At 50.9% G+C, this 19,679-nt stretch overlaps 1 protein-coding gene across 1 annotated transcript; it reads right to left on the bottom strand.

The window, feature by feature from the left end:
• Positions 1-2,481: 2,481 nt before the first annotated feature.
• Positions 2,482-19,395, bottom strand: LOC122363631 (glycerol kinase-like). Its single transcript, XM_043333133.1, has 14 exons — positions 19,063-19,395; positions 16,360-16,546; positions 13,692-13,812; positions 13,193-13,361; positions 12,729-12,838; positions 10,376-10,478; positions 9,852-9,962; positions 8,217-8,329; positions 7,649-7,792; positions 7,355-7,430; positions 6,991-7,120; positions 6,244-6,387; positions 5,121-5,207; positions 2,482-3,536 (listed from the first exon to the last, which is right to left on the bottom strand). The coding sequence occupies exons 1-14, from the start codon at positions 19,138-19,140 to the stop codon at positions 3,445-3,447; spliced, it is 1,665 nt and encodes a 554-aa protein (XP_043189068.1). The 5' UTR covers positions 19,141-19,395; the 3' UTR covers positions 2,482-3,444.
• Between the last annotated feature and the right edge of the window lie 284 nt (positions 19,396-19,679).

The following is a 19,679-nucleotide window of genomic DNA, read 5'->3' as shown; positions in this document are numbered from 1 at the left end:
AGATGAAAGATAGCGCCAGTTGTCTGCGTTTGATGTGATTATTGCTTTGACTGGTAAGTGAAAGTACCATTTACGAGTAGCATTTGCAAGATTGTGCCTTGTAATATCGTGCGGTCTAGGCTATAGTTCATTGTACGAGTAGCTCTAGCCTCTAAGGTGTTGACATGTTCGATCTAGCCTGTCGCACTGTTACGGGAAGACTGGTGCAGGTATTTTTGTGATTTTTTTTCATGAATTGAATATGTCTGATTTTCCCTCATGTCTTCCCGCAGACGTCCTGCAACTCGGCAGCGCGCCTTGTGGCAGGCGCCAGGCCTACTGTCGGCAAGGCGGTAGCGAAGTGGCTGTTAGGAAGCTGCGACCGGAACGGGGGGCGCGCAGACCGTCTGGTCAGGCACTGCCAGCTGCCTAGGGAAATCGAGGCCGCAAATGAGCCGGTGCCTAACGGTCCGCCGAGTGATCAGCGAGGGTTAGTGAAGAAGTGAACTTCCACCAGTTCTGGCGTGCTAGCGGCTAGCGCTAGAGCCGGTAGAACCAATTCCGTCCCACGCCCCCATGGGGGCGCCCCTGGGCCCCATGCCCATCACCGATGCCGCCGCTGTCTTTTTTTTTTGTAAATTGACCTGTGTGATGTATTGAAATATACACTTCTTACATGCCTTTTTTACAAGCCTAGAGAACGGGAAGAGAGCGTCGGAAACACATTCTGAGTATGTTGCGAACACGTTGAGAGGACGTTGCGAAAATGTTTAGAACGTTTACTCAGGGTCGCAGGGACGGCAATACGAAGTAGCGACAACGTGGTGCGCACGTGATAAAAACGTTCAGAAACGTCGCAGAGACGTTGCCAAAGCGTACTAAACTCGTGGTAGTCACGTTGTGGAAACGTGGTGACAATGTTCCAGAAACACTGTTGGCACGTTACAGAAAACATTTCATAACGTTGGCGGGACGTTGTGAGAACGGTTTTGGGACGTCACGGTCACGTTACAGAAACGTTGTGACGACATTCAAATGCATGGTCGGATGACGTTGTCACGCCGTTGTCTGGAGTCTACAAAATTACGTTGTCACGACGATAAATCGGAACGTTGTGGTAACCATTTGACAACGTTTAAACGACGTTGTAACAACGGCAAATTGTTAGCTGGGTACCTGCCTTTGTGAGGGCAACTAAAATAATACAGCAATAGAATGTATTTTTCATAAAAAAATGTCAACATCACATATTGATAGGCAAAAACACATTGAAAAGACAAGAAAACCTGAGCAAAATAAATCTGATGTGGAAATCAAACCTATTAGGTATAGTTTGTTTTTCTAAGTTCGACCCTAACTGTAAATATCTTTTTGAGCAAAGCACAAGAATTGCTAGCTGAATTACTTAGAAAACTGGTTAGTGCACATTGTACTGGAGATATGAGTAATATTTTCAAAATAAGTTTTTAACACCGATGATATACCCTTCTGTTAAATGCCGTGCGATTTATTGAATTGTTCAATTATAATTTCTGAAGTCGTCTTTCCCTGTGGGGTTGTTTATATAATATAAATTATTAGGCAACTAAGAGCTAAGAGCTAGGAATCTGGGAATGAAGAGTCAGTAGGAAATAATTTTGAATAAAATTAATCGTCCGCGAAATAAATGTGCACCAGTCAGTTTTCTTAGTAATTCAGCTTGAGCTAGCAATTCTCGTGCTATGTTCAAAGAGACGATTACAGTTGCAGTGAGGGTTGAACTTGAAAAAAGAACTATACCTACTCTACTAAGCCTCAACAATAAAGTATGGTTTGTTGGGGTTTAGGGATGAAGGTGATCCTGCAGAAGTGCAGTGCATGGTAAGAAAATGAGGTGAAGAAAAGACCGATCAGGGAGTAGATAATGAAGAGGATTCAGGACCAGGACAGAATAAATGAAACAGCGGCAGCCGGCAATACATATTGCTGGAGGCACAGCCATTATACTGATTATATTAATCTTTGAAAAATAGAACCTAAAAATATAGCATACTACCTATTGTCAATCTGATTGTCAATAATGATATTGTTTGCCCTATGCAAAACAAATTACCGTTTTTTTTGCGTTGAAATTGTAGTATTTGCCGCACTATTTGATACATAAACAGCGCAAAAGATTCGTTTGATTAGAAGTTGTAGCTACTAATTAAATTATTTCGATCAAGTATGTGGTGAATAATTATTCATAATCTATATTTTCTGCGTATTCTAAGCACAGATATAGTAACCATATCCATCACAACTCTCAATAGTATTTAAGGGATTAAAAATAGTTTTTTTTCATAATGCTTCACACAAATGTATTCGGAATTTCCGACTCTGGTATTACCCGTGCCCGCCAGGGGCACGCCCTCGGCGGGGCGGGGTCTCGTCAGGCCCAACATCAACATGCTTCCCTACCTCTCGGGGCAATCGCTCCTGTTGCAGACAGACTCCCCAAACATCAACTCTAAAACAATATTTGTTATATATAGTCTAGTATATTGACGACCTGGTTCAAAAACTGACGAAACTGGCCGGAGGCATGAGTGAGGCTAGTCGTCCGATGCGCTTGCAAACTTGCTGAGGCCCCGAGAGGAGGGTTCAAACTCCCGTTTACTCTCCGATGACACATCCTTCTAGCCGCACACTCCCGATTCTCGTTTTATTCACCACTGCGATCACTGCGTACTTTATTTATTCTCAACTAATGTTTCACTCACGATAGTCACGTCACGCAAGATCACCGTGTCACCTGCCCATCATCATCATGTCAAGCTCTAATGGAACAGATTGAGCAACTGACATAGGATTATTGCACAATGCACATTCTAGGTCGTCATAAGCGAAGCCTCCGTGCGTGGCTGTCCGTTCGGTGACACACCAACGGCCAAAGACGATATTCGAATCACTTTCTCTGGCCGAGCAATCGGATGCATCACTGGCCCAATAAAGACAATACTCAGGAAGAGCCGGTGCCGGTGCGACCGGCCGGCACTTGGAACAGACTACACAGACTAGAAACTATATCAGCCAGCACTACACAAACTGCATCAAAATCCCGTCCCCAGACCGGGTACGCGGGTCCGACGGGCGCGGTATACGTACCGTCAGGCAGTCCGGCGGTCCCTCCGCCCACCCGCAGTCCCTCGCAGCTGCGCTCAATAAGTCCCCTGACGATCGTATATCGCGGGCGAAAACGCCCTCCGTGGCCCACTGACACCGGGTAGCCACATGAGTTCGACGGGCGACTAGCACTCACATGTGGACGAGACAGCCATTCGAGGGATATCACATCAGCGGCGTTCGATGCTCGAGGCGGAGCCGTAGGCGACGTCTGCTGAGGCCAGACTAAAGGCACAGTCCGAGCGACGTCAGTGGACCTTTGAACAGCTCGGGGCAGTGGCGTCAGTGACTTGTAGGACGGCAGCTAGCTGCAGTGTGACGTCATCTGAGCTCCCTGGCCAGCAGCAGCAGCAGGATCGACGAGACGGCGAACCAGACGGGCGGCAGCGACGACAGGAGCCGGTGGCGCGCGTCTGCGAACAGGGGGCAGAGCCACACGGGCACACGGTCATAATGCTGCACCATGCGGCCACAACATGATCATTATAGCACGCAACAGCTGATACAGTCGCATCGTACCTATATATTGAATAACGCAGTCACAAGAACAGTAACATGGAGGGCACAAGTCTTAGCCACAGTCATTCAGGCACGAAATAGAACAGCACAACCACACATTAATGTCACGGATAATTAAACATCACGGTCATCACCAAGATTGCTACATGTCATGACAACCTAGTCAGCTGAGGAATTGCCTAGTTGAAGGATGTATTTTCCTTCTCAACATTGTGTACGAGTGTTCCGAGCCGGCGGATTTCCCGGCCTAGATTCGGCCTGAGGCAGAGTTCATCGTGCCACCGCTGACCTCTACCGCCCGATCGGGAAATTCCGTTTACGAGCGGACCGCAAGTCGAGCGTCCAAAGTCCACGTAAAACGTCCCTGCACGGGTACCGAACTCCTTGACGGACAGTCCCGCGGCTGCGCAGGAGAAGCGGTAACCGGCATCCCCGACTGACCGGACAACTGCAACCGGAACCACTGCTCCCAGCTGCCGCCGATTTATCGGCAGCTGGGACGCCACTCCATCGCCCCTGCGCTCCCTCCTCAATTCACAGATGTCAGCGGGCAAAGCAGTCGCCAGACATCCCGTCAATCGTCATTACCGACTCCGTCACCCCGGTTTCCCGTCTCATCTCATACACCAGTGGCAGCCGGCCCATCTCTACGTCACCCTTCAACCGTCTCAGAGATCCCTTTGCTCTCTCCGCGCCTCTACCAGAATGGAGACTCTCTTCGTATGTGTTTTGAAGCGAAACTCGCTGACGCAATCAAATGTTTTTCGCAGATATTTATGGACACCATCCCAGTGTTACCTGGATTCAGGTCAGATCCAGCCCCAGGGCATATCATAGACGGTGGTTTCTCTTACTGATGCGAATCCTGGGCTGAACGTTGAAGAAAATCACAGCAAGCACCTACTAAGGTAAAAAATCCTATCGACTTCGTGGAAGCTAACAGTAATCTTGGAAGCTAATGAACAATACAAAACTGCTCCGGGAGAAAACAACAAAAACAAAATAAGACTACAAAATATATTTAATCAAATGCCCAATAAGATAATATCATCGACAGCCGACCAATCACGATCAATAACTGACCACCAAAGCGACGTCCATAGAGCGACAATCCCGTCAGAACGCGATCAAGGCACCAGTATAAGAGGCACAACAATATGGGTAGAAAAGGTATTGCATATTGCATTGGCGGTTATTCCACTGAGTTTGTACAATATAGAAGGCCATGCGTGTCAGGAATGCCTCTGAAATCCCTTCGGGATCACGATTATACGATATGGCACTATCTGAGTAATCTGCTGTTTTACACCAGACAGGAGGGCAGCAATGGCCGGCTGCCCGCCGGCGACCGCTGCCCGCCCGACGACTTTCAGCCGCGCCACTCACACACCGGCCCCGGGCCGTTGGCGGGCCGCGCCGCACCCTTAGACGCGCGCCTGGCGTCACTACGCTCGGCCAGCGGCGGCGCTACTGCGTACCTGGCAGCTTGGCCGGCTCGGTCTCTGGCTCCCAGCCGCGACTGCGGCGCACCGCCTCCTGCCAGCGGTCGAACCGCAGGTCCCGCTCTGAAATAGTCGCACCAGTCGGTCGGTCAGCGGGGAGGGAGGACGGATGTCAGTGACGGGATCAGTCTTAGGTGTGGAGCACTGTGCATCTTCGTTATGATTTCTGAGTGACTACATAGCTTTCGAGCTATGTTCGCGATATTGTCGAAATCTCAATCTAATATGGGAGAAGAGGTGCTGCAGCACACAAGAGTTGAAATTTCAAGCATGTTCCCGCTGCGTTTCGAGAGCAGTGTGCGAGGGTTGCAGGTGCGAGTTATGAATGCCCTACATGAAAAAAAAACAGCTGGGCATTCAGAGGGGCCAGCATGAACCGCGTCGAACGCCATGCCATAGAACACGCCGAAACGAGAAATTGTGCGACCCCACGTGGTCACTGTGGCATGGTGAGCCCAGCATTAAAGGGACCCTCCCACCTTAACATTAGTTTTGAGTTGAGATAGCCAAGTTTGCGGCCAGGCTCAGAAACCACCATTTATCCTGGTCGCAACCCCCGCAGCTTTATGGTGTTCAAGAAATTTCTTCCCTTTACTTGCAGGGTGGGACCAGCGTGGTCCCTATCTCTTAACCATTACGGGAATCTGATGACGTCATCAGGCTTTCGAACGTCCGTTAAATGTTTGACTAAAACGTTTTGTAGCACGCGGTGGTATATGCTGCGTTGCGCGCAACAAATGCCGCACTTTTAAATAAAGTCGCTAGGAACAGCGGAGATCCCAAAAAGTAAACAAAAGTAAAAGTCTAATATCTTGAAAACCGGTGAATATTTTTCGGTGAAATTTGGTAGATATTCGTTTTCGCTCTTTCTGAACCGAGCGACATCACTTTCATGCCAATTCATAAACTTTTTTGAAGGTGGGAGGGTCCCTTTAAGCCGGCATTCAGGTTCCTAAAAAATAACGCCAACAGCCAAACATGCGTACGGCAGTTCGTTTGTATGAATTAACGTCCTCAAGAGAGCCTTAACAACAATGAGGTTTATCAATGCCCCTGTCCAGCGCCCACTGGTGTGGCGGGGCGCCCCAGTGGTACGTACCGTCGTCGCCGATCTGCGGCTGGAAGGTGTCGCTGGCGCCATGGCTCAGCTCGTCCGAGCTCAGACTCCATACAGAGACTCCGTCGGCGGCGCCGGCCGCCATCGCCGCGCCCAGGGCGGTCGTCTCCGGCATCGTGGGACGGACTGCGGGCGGGGACAGAGTGTAGTACAGCGAGCAGAGGGTACGGAGAGCACAGCGCGTCACGTCAGCGAGCAGATTACAGCGAGCAGCGCCCAGCGCTGTCGTCTCCGGCATTGACAGCAGGTAACCGAGGGAGCTTCGGGCAGAAGGTACCAGGTCAGCGAACATAGGACTGCCAAACGATCAGGTAGAGTCAGGGAGCAGAGAAGAGCGAGCAGAGTCGGCACAGCGAGCAGAGCGTAGATTAAGTAGAGGGTTCCGCATTAGTGTCGCGCAGTTGGCCACCGAGACGGCAGAAAACCGAACATGAAACATGGGGGGGGGGGGGCACATTAAGTTTTGCGGTATTATGAGGTAGAAATCAGTGACAGGATACGACTATTCGATAACAGATACCACGACAAAAACAGGCTGGTGATCGTGACAAATTTGAAACAGCGACATCCTTGACGACACCGCAGCTAAGAGGGCACATAACTCGCAGGAGGATCATGATTAGAGAAAGTAATGGATCGGCTCAACGGCTAGGCCATCTGACTGCTGGGCGCACCACTGATTGCCGCCGCCGCGTCACAGAACGCCACCGGCGCGCGGCCGGTACTCACCGACAGTAATGCCGAGCAGGTCTGCCTGCAGCTGCATCAGCAGCCCGTTGGCGGTGCCACCGCCGTCCACCTGAAGTCGCCGCAGCGGCAGACCCGAGTCGCGGTTCATGGCGTCCAGGATCTCACGGGTCTGTCGGAGAGAACACACGGTCACACAGCGTCGGTATGTGTGTGTGTGTGTTTGGGGGGGGGGGGGGGGTCTCACAGGGAAAGTTGTGAGACCAGCTGGCAGTACCTATGGCAGTACCCATGGACTTAGCGGATGCAGTGATGAGCTATGATCCCGGCTCGTTGACCTGTGAGCGCGACTCTCAGTGTGTGCAGTTTAGTGAACTGTGAACAGTCTGCAGCGGACGCAGCGTACCTGGAAGCTGATGGCCTCCAGCGCCGCCCGGCAGATATGCTCCTTGGTGCTGAACTGAGTTAACCCGCAGATGGTCCTGGAGAAAAAACAGAGGGCCAAATCTCAGCACACAATGAGACTACATACAGTCTAATGGACACACTGACAGACCACCGACCGGTCCCACCGACCACCGACCCGTCCCACCGACCACCGACCGGTTCCACCGACCACCGACCGGTTCCACCGACCACCGACCGGTCCCACCGACCACCGACCCGTCCTCGGGGGCTGGCCGCGGCGCGGGACACTCACCCGCGCGCCGTGGCGTCCCAGTGAGGCGCAAACAGGCCCGTGAAGGCCGGCACAAAGTAGACTCCGCCCGTGTCGCACACCTTCCGGGACAGCGTCTCCACCTCCGAGTAGTCAGAGATGAGACCCAGGTTGTCCCGCAGCCACCTGTAACACACAGACAGACACACAAACAGTCAGACAGACAGACAGTGTCAGTCCGAGATCAGGCCCAGGTTGTCCCGCAGCCACCTGTAACACACAGACAGACACACAAACAGTCAGACAGACAGACAGTGTCAGTCCGAGATCAGGCCCAGGTTGTCCCGCAGCCACCTGTGAGACCCAAGACGAGGACAGGCCTGCCAGTCAGTCTCTAATCAACTCACAAACAGCCCCCACTCCACCCCAGACTGACAGAAAGAAGGAATGATTCGTTAACCGACATCAGTCCGGTCACATGTTCAGATTATCACACAGCCACTGACTGTCCGGCATCCCCACTCCTCTCTAATCCCCACCAGTCCCCGCTCTCAGCCCGTCCCTCGGACCGGCGGCGGCCGCCGGGCGGTGTCGGAAGCCGCGCCCTCACCTGATAGCCGCGCCGGCGATCGCTACCGACCCCTCCAGGGCGTATGTGACGGGCGCGCGCGGCCCCAGCTGGTAGCCGACCGTGGTCAGAAGGCCGTGCGTCGACTGGACGATCTGCAGCACACACAGGAGGACGGACTGTCAGCTGACAGCACTGTGTGTCGTTTTGCATGTGTCCCGTCACCGGTGTCCGCTCCGTTAGATCTGACAGGGGGCGCCGCTCGTCCATGGCATCTCTGTCTTAACCCACGCCCTGATGGGGGGGGGGGGCATTTTGGCCCCCTCCTGTGATTTTTCTTAAATAGCGAGAAAACGGCGGCGCGCAGCGCCGCCAAATTTTGGGTACCTTCCCGGGCATCAATTTGACACCTTCACACAAAATTTCAAGTCACAAGTCACCTTGGGTCAGGAGTTATTGAGGTCAAACTGAGGTCATGTTCGAGTAAAAATGGGCAAAAAACATGACATCTTGAAACGCTCACCAAATCTACAGTTAACAAGCAATTTTAAAGTTCTTTATGTGGTTGTGTAGAGAAAAGACGGCGCTACAAAACTGCTATTTCGGATTTTCAAAATTTTTGGATTTTCACCCCAAAAATCCAAGAAAAACTAATAAAAAAATTCACAAAAAATCGAGTTTCGAAAAAACCGGAACATATGTGATAGTTCCTGCGCTCTTCGATATACATACCAAATTTTAGATCGATACCTCTTTTTTTGGCCAAGTTATAGCGAAAAAACGGTTCAAAATTGATGACGTCAAATTTTGAACTAAATTTCTAGCAATTCTAGAGCACGTAGCGCAAAACAAAGACCACCATTGAACTCCCCGTGACGAGCTGCATCGAATCGATACCCATTTTAAGCAAAAATATCAACTTTGAAATTGACCTAATTTGACCTGACCTTGACCTGACCTTCACCAAAACATAATCTCAACTGACCCCAAGGGCTGCCTGTCCCACATAATCGCATTTGGCATATAAAATGGACCATAAAACATGCATCACATGATATTTTAAATTTGTGACCCTCAGTGACCTGACCTCTGTGACCTGACCTGGTATCAGTGACCTCAAATAGCAAAATATGTGTTTGACGAACATTTCCCCATCGATGATTTTCAATGAAATGCATTTTACTCGATTTTACAACGCATTTCTTGAAATGCCTGTAAATGGTGAAAAATCGACCTTTGACCTGACCTGTGACGTCATCGGTTAGACCGAGGTCAATGAAATTGGGTCATAAGGTAGTTCCCCGTTGGGACTATCCAACGCCGTTTGCCGCTTGTCGCTATGTTGCGTGGTTCTCGAGATCTTAGGGGGGGCGGGGGGGGGGGGGCAAAATGCCTCCCCCCATCAGACCGCGTTGCTCGGCAGACCCCATCAGGGCGCGGGTTAAACCATTAGCGGCAATATAAATAACAAACTCAACTTTACAATATACTAGAAGCACCTTGATTTCCTATGTTTATCCGAACTTTTAACAGATCAATCCAGAATCAAGTGAATTTCACATTGAAGCCTGGGCTTACGATACTGAAACCTAATAATGTGTTTTTAAAGACCGGGTCGGGCTCTGTTAGATCTGTTGAGAGGGCGCTGCAGTTCGTCCGGCGGCCGGGAGTGCGCACCTTGCAGCCGGTGTTGTAGAGGAGGAAGCAGCCGGTGCCGTACGTGTTTTTGGCCATTCCCTGCTGCAGACAGGCCTGTCCCACCAGCGCCGCCTGCTGGTCACCCAGGATCTGCGGCGGGGGGGGGGGGGGGGAGGTCAGCGAGGGAGGGCTCAGATCACTGATCAGCGGGGGAGGCACACAGGTCAACGGTCGAAAGTCACACAGGTCAGACTGGGCTACCCAAATCAGGAGGGCTATAATGATTCACAGAGACGAAAATAAATTTCGGTGAGGAGACACAAGCAGCAGCCAGCAGGGGGCGTTATTCTCAGGTGGGGCACTCCGTGTATTGAGGTGCGTTGTGCAGAGGGTAGAACAAAATACGGAAATGTATCCGATGGAAGGCAATTGAATCATGAGGATGTACTACAAAAGAGCGAACAACAATTCTACGAAAGATAAGAAACGCGATACCGACACAGCAGAAAGGGACGAAAGAAAAGCACGTCCGAAAGAGCGGGGGAGGCGAGTGGGCCACTTACTCCTGCGATGGGCACGCCTTTGAGCGCGCCCGAGACGAGGTGTCCGTACACCTCCGATGAGCTCCTGATCTCCGGAAGCACCGATCGCGGGATGTCAAAGAACCTGCAGCACACGGTCAGCGTAATGTCACCAGCCCTCTGCAGTACACGGTCAGCGTAATATCACCAGCCCTCTGCAGTACACGGTCAGCGTAATGTCACCAGCCCTCTGCAGTACACGGTCAGCGTAATGTCACCAGCCCTCTGCAGTACACGGTCAGCGTAATGTCACCAGCCCTCTGCGGTACACGGTCAGCGTAATGTCACCAGCCCTCTGCAGTACACGGTCAACGTAATGTCACCAGCCCTCTGCAGTACACGGTCAGCGTAATGTCACCAGCCCTCTGCAGTACACGGTCAGCGTAATGTCACCAGCCCTCTGCAGTACACGGTCAGCGTAATGTCACCAGCCCTCTGCAGTATACGGTCAGCGTAATGTCACCAGCCCTCTGCAGTACACGGTCAGCGTAATGTCACCAGCCCTCTGCAGTACACGGTCAGCGTAATGTCACCAGCCCTCTGCAGTACACGGTCAGCGTAATGTCACCAGCCCTCTGCGGTACACGGTCAGCGTAATGTCACCAGCCCTCTGCAGTACACGGTCAGCGTAATGTCACCAGCCCTCTGCAGTACACGGTCAGCGTAATGTCACCAGCCCTCTGCAGTACACGGCCAGCGTAATGTCACCAGCCCTCTGCGGTACACGGTCAGCGTAATGTCACCAGCCCTCTGCAGTACACGGTCAGCGTAATGTCACCAGCCCTCTGCGGTACACGGTCAGAGTGCTGTCAGCAGCCATTTGCGACACAGCTCAGTGATCAGCATCATAACAAATTACCAACCGGTTCTATTTCGATAAGAAGTGCTACCAAGACCACAACTGGGGTTTTCATATAATTGATAAAGAACTCTCACAAAAGTGGCTATTACGGCTCTGGGATGGCAAACAGACAAAGGCATCATTGATGACACAAGGTCAGGCGTTGGCTTATTTGCCAGCTGCATGGTTGATTGTGGTGAAAACAGACTGCAATCAAGGAGGCTGTTACAGCGTCTGCTACAATAAACACACTGCAGCAGTGCTGGAAATGAGGCCGCTTTCTGGTCCCGGAGTTTTATTCTCCGGGTGGGTTAGCCCCGTCTAGCGCTTAGCCTTTCGGGACCCTCTCAGAGCCGCGGTTGTTTTCGCCGCTCAGCCCATTCGAGATGCAAAGTTGATAGTCACACGAGGTTTATTTGGGGCCTTTGAATATGCGAATTCGAAATTAATCGAGTCTACAAAACCTTTTTCTTTCATCTATATGCATACATTTAACAGTATCTCCAGACTAGGCTGGTTTGGCTGGCCTTAATATGCTTCATGTGACTATTAATTTTGCATCTCGACTGGGGCGAGCGGCGAAAACAACCGCGACCCTGAGTGAGTCCCGAAAGGCTAAACGCTGGACGGGATTAACCCGCCCGGAGAATAAAACGCCGGGACCAGAAAGCGGCCTCATTTCCAGCACTGCACTGCAGGCAGGGCCACCGGTCGGTAAGCCGTGGCGAACATAGAGAGGGAGCAGCGCCAGACCTCCGACCTCATGGGGGGGGGGGGGGGGGGGTCAGAGGGGTAGCACCCGGCGCCGAACTCAGGGCTGGCTGGGGGCCCTCCAGACTTCCGTGGAGAGCGGGTGAGATTCTGGTGAGACTCTAGATTCTGGTGGAGAGGGGGCAGCGCCAGACCCCCGCACCCGGCGCCGATCTCAGGGCTGGACTGGCTGGTGGACCCTACAGACTTCCGTGGAGAGCGGGTGAGATTCTGGTGGATAGCGGCGGCGCCGCCCGATCTCCGCACCCGGGGCCGATCTCAGGACTGACGGGCCCTCCTCTCAGGCAGCCAGCACAATTCATTAGCATCTGAACGAGTTACCGTGACTCACATCCGTCTATGACCATGAGTCAGTCTGACTCCTATCCGACTAACTACTGACTAACTACTGAGGGTCAGTGAGGATGTCCAGTGGTGTAGTGAGGGGTCAAAGGGGCTGGCCAGTGGTACTGAGGGGTCAGAGGGGTCGGAGGGGCTGGCAAGTGGTGAAGTGAGGGGTCAGAGGGGCCGCTGGCCCGTAGTGTAGTCAGGGGTCACTGACGCTGGCCCGTGGTGCCGCGGAGGAGTCAGGTGTTCAGTGGTGCCGCTGAGCTCAGCGGGCCGCTGGCCCGTGGTGCCGCGGGGGAGTCAGGTGTTCAGTGGTGCCGCTGAACTCAGCGGGCCGCTGGCCCGTGGTGCCGCGGGGGAGTCTCCAGGCGGTCACCAGAGTCACCCGCCCCCCACCTGCACAGGTAGTCGTCCCACTGGAGCGTCTCCAGGTTCATGAGCATGGTACGCGAGGCGTTAGTGACGTCGGTGATGTGCAGGCCGCCGTTCACACCGCCCGTCAGGTTCTGAGGTCAGACAGAGGTCAGACTGAGGTCAGATGTGTAAATTTGGTTACGCTACGGGCATAATAAGAGCCAGACTGAGGTCAGAGGTGAGACTGAATATCACACATTGGGCCAGAGTGCAGAGAGCGGTCACACACCAACAGCCAGCTCAGCACAGTGGAGTCGTGAATAGCGGCTCGTGAACAATAAGGCTAAAGGTAGCTACTAGCAGCTCTGGATGCCGTGACACTCGTGAAATTCACAGAGATGACCTGAAGCTAATTAGTGGTCACACTGGGCGTCCATAAAAGACTGGGTAGTAAGTAGTAACCAAATCAAGACCGGACCGCCAGTCGCGCCCCGACCAGCACGTACCCAGACGAGCCACGTGTCGACGGTGCCGAACATGAGCGTGCCGGCGCTCAGCGCCTCGGCCACGGCCGGCACATTGTCCAGCAGCCAGCGCAGCTTGACGGCGCTGAAGTAGGAGGTGATCGGCAGGCCGCACAGCTCCTTCAGAGAGTCCTTGTCTCGGTCCGGACACCTGGGGCGGAGAGAGGAGGCGTCAGAGGGTCGATTTACCTGGGGCGAACGGACAACCAGGACAGTTGGCGCGGCTTTGTCCGGACACGTCCTGGGGCTGAACGAGGGGCCTGCAGTCTGTGTCTCTGTGATATGTAAGGCCTTTAGGGTCTTTACGGAATCGGACTGTGTGGTCTGCACGGTCCGTGTGTTCTGTGCAATCCGTATGGTCCGTATGGTCTGTAAACCATATTCTCAGCACTGACTGGACCGTCGTGTAGTCTGTACGGTCTGTGGTTTATGTGGTATGTGTGGTCTGTACGGTATATGGTCGGTGTGACCTATGACTCACTTGCTCAGCAGTGACTGAACGGTCTGCGTGGTCCTGCCGTCCAGCCAGACGATGGCGGCGTGCAGCGGCCGGCCCGTGGTGCGGTCCCACACCACAGTCGTCTCGCGCTGGTTGGTGATACCTGCAGACAGGGGAGGGGGCTCAGTTCCCAGCCGCCCGTCAGGGGTAGTCGTGGGGCTGTCCCCCGGATGTCCGCGGGAGAACTGCGCTGAACTAGCCACACTGGGCTGAGACTCGCGCAAAAACTAGCCAAAGGTACCCTACCATGATCGTCTCACAAGAAACTTCTCCATCGGCAAGTTTTATCGGCTTTTTCAGCCAAACCAGACAAAATAAGTGTACAGATTATGAACGGTAATTATAATTAACCCGCGCCCCGTAGGGGAGGGGGCCGAAACGCCCCCCCTGTCCTTTTCCGTCGATATCTCCTAAACGGCTGCAGATATCGCCACCAAACTTTCAGGACCCCTCCGGGCATCAAGTTAACACATTGTGACCAAAACATTTTCCAGAGGCTATGATAGGTTGGCCACAAATGATGTCAGAATGACGTCATGTTCTGCCATTTTCGACCGAAAAAAGACCTTCACGAGCAGAGCTGTCAGGCCTACAGCTTTGAAGATACAGAAAAATGATCAAGACATAAAAGGTGTAGAATTGAAAGGACTACAAAACTGCTATCTCGGATTTTTGAAATTTTGAGTTTTGACCCCCCAAAAATAAAAAATAAACATTTTTTATATATTAGCCAAAAAATCTAAAAGTTTTATGAGTTTCGAAAAACCGGAATATATGTGATAGTACCCATCGTCTTCTATCTACATCCAAATTTCAGATCGATATCTCGTTTTTTGGCCAAGTTATAGCGAAAAAACTGTTCAAAAATGATGACATCAATTATCAAATTCTCAAACTCAATTTTTGGCAATTCTAGACCACGTAGGGCAAAACAAAGACCACCATTAGACTCCCCGTGACAAGCTGCATCGAATCGATACCCATCTTATGCAAAAATATCAACTTTGAAATTTGACCTAATTTGACCTGACCTTGACCTGACCTTCACCAAAACGTGGCCTAAGCTGGTCCCAAAGGCTGCCTGACCCACATAATTGCATTTGTCATGTAAAATGGACCATAAAACATCACACGACACTTTCATATTGTGACCCCTCAGAGACCTGACCTCTGTGACCTGACCTGGTATCAGTGACCTCAGATAGCAAAGTATGTGTTTGACGAACAATTTACCATCGATGGTTTTCAATAACTTACCAATTTACTCGATTTCAAAACACATTTCTAGAAATGCCTGTGAACGGTGAAAATCCAACCTTTGACCTGACCTGTGACGTCATCAGTTTGACCTAGGTCAATGAAATTTGGTCACTTCCCCGGTGGGGCTATCGAACGCCGTTTGAATTTTGAAAATCGGCCGGTAAATTTCCGAGATTTTAGGGGGGGGGGCGAAACGGCTCCCCTACGGGTGGTAGGGTCCGCCGATAGCCCTACGGGGCGCGGGTTAAATCACTATCACTTTGGGAGTGGGGAGGGTTCTAGTCAGAGGACTAGCGGCCCAGACTCGGCCATAACCAGAAAATAGCGAGTACCGATGATGACAATCCACGTATTGTTATGACCTTTGTCCAGACTGTTCCCTAAGTCACAGAACCCTAATCGATGCGCTCCAGACGCCGTCGTTCAGGCCGAGCCACAGCGTCATTTCCGCTGAGCCGGGGCCACCCGCGGTCATAGGGCGGCGAAACTGTCCGACTTAGCACAGCAAACCGTAAACCAGCTGTCCACACAAACAATGTGGGTACGTCCGACCGCCGCCGGCCGTCGTCCGAACATGCAGGGAGCTCCACTCCCGTGTGCGAGTTCATGGCACCATTTCTGAGAGTTACTGACAAGGAAACGTAGAAGAGGAAATCGTGCTTACAACATTACTACCGCAGTCAGGTACCATGAGCCTGACTGATTTGAACCCTGGCGAGCAGCAACAGATCACTAATCCTTGCCCGTGTGCGGCGTTTTACGACGTGTGTGTGTGGGGGGGGGGGGGGGGGAGCCCCCTTGTCGTTCGGCACCTGATCGAGCTAGAGCTTTTCTGAAAAAATCGAGCGCGCTGCCCATGACGAGAGGAGACCGATGACACCCAATTTTAAGGTCTTAGGTCATTGGTTGACCTTCCAGGTCAGGTCAATGACCCAGAAGTCGGGAAAATCGGGGCCTGCCAGAGAACTTCGTGAAGTGAAGCTGTTATGGCTTTTCGGGGTGCTGATAAAGGGGTGAAACATAAACGGGCCTGTAACTACAACCTCAGTGGGCAAGAGTCATTCGTGTCATAACAAAGCGTGTCGTAACAGAGAAGACCTGAGCTTCTCAACCAATATGAAGTTCTGCAGTCCGTCAGTGAGCGACAGTCACCGGCCCGACCCTGATCGGACCTCACAGACGGCTGCCACGGAAACTCTCGTTTGACCACACTAGACCCTGACCCAGCCTCCCTAACGTTTACTATTGGTCTGACCCTTATCTAACCCTAACTTGACCATGAACTGACCTCAGAAGTGTGTCACTGACCTAGCTCTGACCTGTACCTGAGCTCAGCCCGCCCCTGAGCGGCGCCAGCGCGCCCGGTGCACACGCCGCCCCACTGACTGACCGATGGCGGCGATGTCCGCCTCGTCCACCTCCAGAGCGCGCAGGTTCTCCACCGTCTTCTCGATACAGAGCAGCGACGAGGAGAGCAGCTCGTCCGGGTCGGCCTCCACCCAGCCCTCGTGAGGAAACGTCAGCTGCACCTCCACCTGGTGGTACGTCAGCAGCTGCGCAGAGTTGGCCGTGAACACCTGCGAAACCGCAACCAAGGTCAACAGTGTGGTACACCTTGCTGAGCTTTATATGAAGAGTGAAGTGGAGATTACAAGAGTGTGGGTTTCATGGTGATGTGTTCATTGATATGTTTGCTTTGCTTGCACCTCGAGTGGGACTCTCGGGTAGCTGACCATTGCACCGGCTGACTCTGGGGCCATGCAGGGTGGAGGTGTAGCAGCCTGCTGGGGCTGGGCTGGAGCCGGGGACATTTTTCGGTTGCTGTATCTGGTGCTAGAAACAGGGCTATGAAGTCAATGGATTTTTGGTGACACTGTCACTGGCTTCCAAAAATGACCCTGACTCTGACCCCAGACGGAACTGTTGACTCTGACCACCATTGACTCTGACTCTGCAGCCGTGGCGCGGGTTAACCCGCGCCCTGCGGAGTGCTGGGGGGTCGAACACCCCCTTGTGGTTTTTCGCGAACATCTCAAAAACGCTCCGCGCCGCCGTTTTTGGCACACCTTATCATACATCAATTCTACACATGTTGTGAAAATTTCAGACCAAGGTTAATCAAGGTCAGGTCACCAGGTCACTTGAAGTGACCTCACCTCATAAAAAGTTTCAATGTCTGCCATAGCTACACCGAGGGTCCGATCGGTTGGAAACTTTCAGCGATTGCTAAGAGCAATAGTATGTAGAAAATATATATCTCAGAATTTTTATGTCGATGACCTAAGGTCAGGTCAATTTTGCGACCTCCCCATTACCTATAAGTCAAAGGGAGAAAATTAAAAGGAGCCTCTTTTGGAAGAAAGCCATTATACACACTTCCAAACACTGAATTACAAGTAAATAAGACACACTGAACGTGAAAATGGTATCCGTGACCCCTGTTTATGCCCCTGAGGTCACCTCAGGTCACGAATGGCATCGAACAGTTTTTTTCGCGAATAACTTTTGATAGAGGCATGCTAGAGCGATGAAAACGCCTTGGATGTGTTCAGCTCGACGATACGGATCGACTGATATGCAACATGACCCTTTCCGGTCAGGTCATGACCTTGACCTGAGGTCAAATTTTCAAGTTGACCCTTCAATGTCAAATTATAGTTCATTCGATGCGTCTCGACGAGAGGAACACGATGCCGGTAAAAGTAAGCTCGTGCAATGCTTGAGTCAAAAGTTATTAGAGAAATAACTGTTTCCGAAAAAATCGGCTATTTTGGCAGTTTTTGCCCCCTGCAGGCAAAACCATTGACGCTTGGTCAAATCTGAGAGAACTACTCAGAAAGGGCGTTAATAGGGCTATCGAATGCACTTTTCCGCAGCGCTGTAGCTCTATTGGTTCCTGAGTTATGCATTAGCTTCTTGGAAATTGTCGACATTTGACCTGAAAATCGGCGAAATTTTGCCTTCAATGACCTTAGGTGACCTTATCTTTGACCTGGCCAAAAAGTGATCGAAGTGATTTCCTCATTATTTTTGGCGCTCTTTTGAACGCCGTCTACTGCGTATCGCTACGTGGCCCAGGAGCCGAGTAAGAAGGGGGGGGGGGGTGTTCACCCCCCCCCCCCCAGCAGGGCGTGGAAATCCAGGACTCCCAGTGGGGCGCAGGCTAATTTTTCACTTTCATTCTAATAAGCAGAATGAGACAAATGTAAAAACAGAGCTATATACCAATTACCATAGCAGAGATTACTGCTGCTGGAAATCTTCCAACAATTCCCTGGTCATTCCCCACATGTTCAAATAAAAATATGACAGCCAAAGCAGTCATAAAAAAATCCACCATTTTTTGGATTTTTTTGGATATCCAAAAACTGGATATGTGGCAGCCAAAGCAGTTTTTGAAAATCAGTCTTCATGAAAGTGACCAATCTTTGGGAAAAAATGTTGATCTGAAAGTGACATGAGCATGCATTACACTGTTTGGGCTGCCTTAGGTGCCTTTTTTATAAGATATGGTGAATATAATTCTATACAACTTTGATGTTAGCTATTTGGAGCATGCTGGATGTAAAAGCCAAGCTGCTATGCGCCATAACCCAAAACAACTACGGAATCCCATGTGTCATTATCATGTAGGAAGTATCATAAGAATATATGACCTCCTCGGAAAAGGACAAAAGGAATGAAAATTATTATTTATTGATGAATTGATGATATTTCGGTCGCAGACCTTCGTCTAAATCGAATTCGTTAAATCGTACAGGGCAAAAGTAGCGAGTGAAATGCGCAACAATTGTCGACTGCCCGTAGAAAGTAAAAATCCAAAATTTGTTTGTCTCGTGGTCGTGGGAAAATAAGCACTTCTGAATGTAACCCCAAACATGGATACTTTGATCAGGCTCAGTCCTTTCTTATATCTCATGTTCCAATTACATTATTGACAAGAAACTTGGCAATTGGCATATGTCCTCCTTCACAGAAACATGATTTCGTTGGAATTTCGGCATAACATCTCAAACCATTTTTAAGTCCTGACCCAAAATAACTTCAAATTTGTTAAAAGCATAATCCCATTTTACTACCGGAGCAAACTTACCAGAAAGCGTGTGCTGCTCGTGCCCTGATCAAGAGCACCCACCAATGGGCCATGCTTTCCCTTCACTGTGAAAGCCATTATTTTATGCTACCATCAACAATTAAAAATCGTATTTTTCAGGATGGTGCGGTATACAGGGCATTGGATGGTGCGGCCTGGAACTAAACACACGACACCTCCATTAGCCCAAGGGCATTAGCTAGCCGCCAAGGCCGTATAAGTTATTAGCCGCCGCCCAAGGCCCCGCCGCCCACCCAAGACTGCGAATCGAATGGCGAAAATCCAAAGAAAATCAAGTGCCAAAATGCCATATGCCAATATGCCGTATTCTATAAACTAGAATTTCATGAAGAGCAGTGGAAAACTGCAGATATGACGATATTCGATTGGTTTTTGTGAACATCAGCTACTAGTATCAACTCACTGCCTGCAAAAAGAACAGCTGACATTGGCGTCATATATGAAACAGGAGCGCCGTTGATAAAAGAGACACCATATGGAAATTATCAAAATATCACAGGGTGACAAAACTATGAATATCTGTAAAATTTCAAGTATTCTAATTTAAGAAAATCTTCGCATACATACCAAAAGTTATCAAAATATAGATATTGAAA

The sequence above is a fragment of the Amphibalanus amphitrite genome, unplaced genomic scaffold (genome assembly GCF_019059575.1).
Source record: "Amphibalanus amphitrite isolate SeventyFive unplaced genomic scaffold, NRLGWU_Aamphi_draft 000631F_arrow, whole genome shotgun sequence".
NCBI lineage: Eukaryota > Metazoa > Arthropoda > Thecostraca > Balanomorpha > Balanidae > Amphibalanus > Amphibalanus amphitrite.
This window is presented reverse-complemented; position numbering and strand designations above follow the sequence as displayed.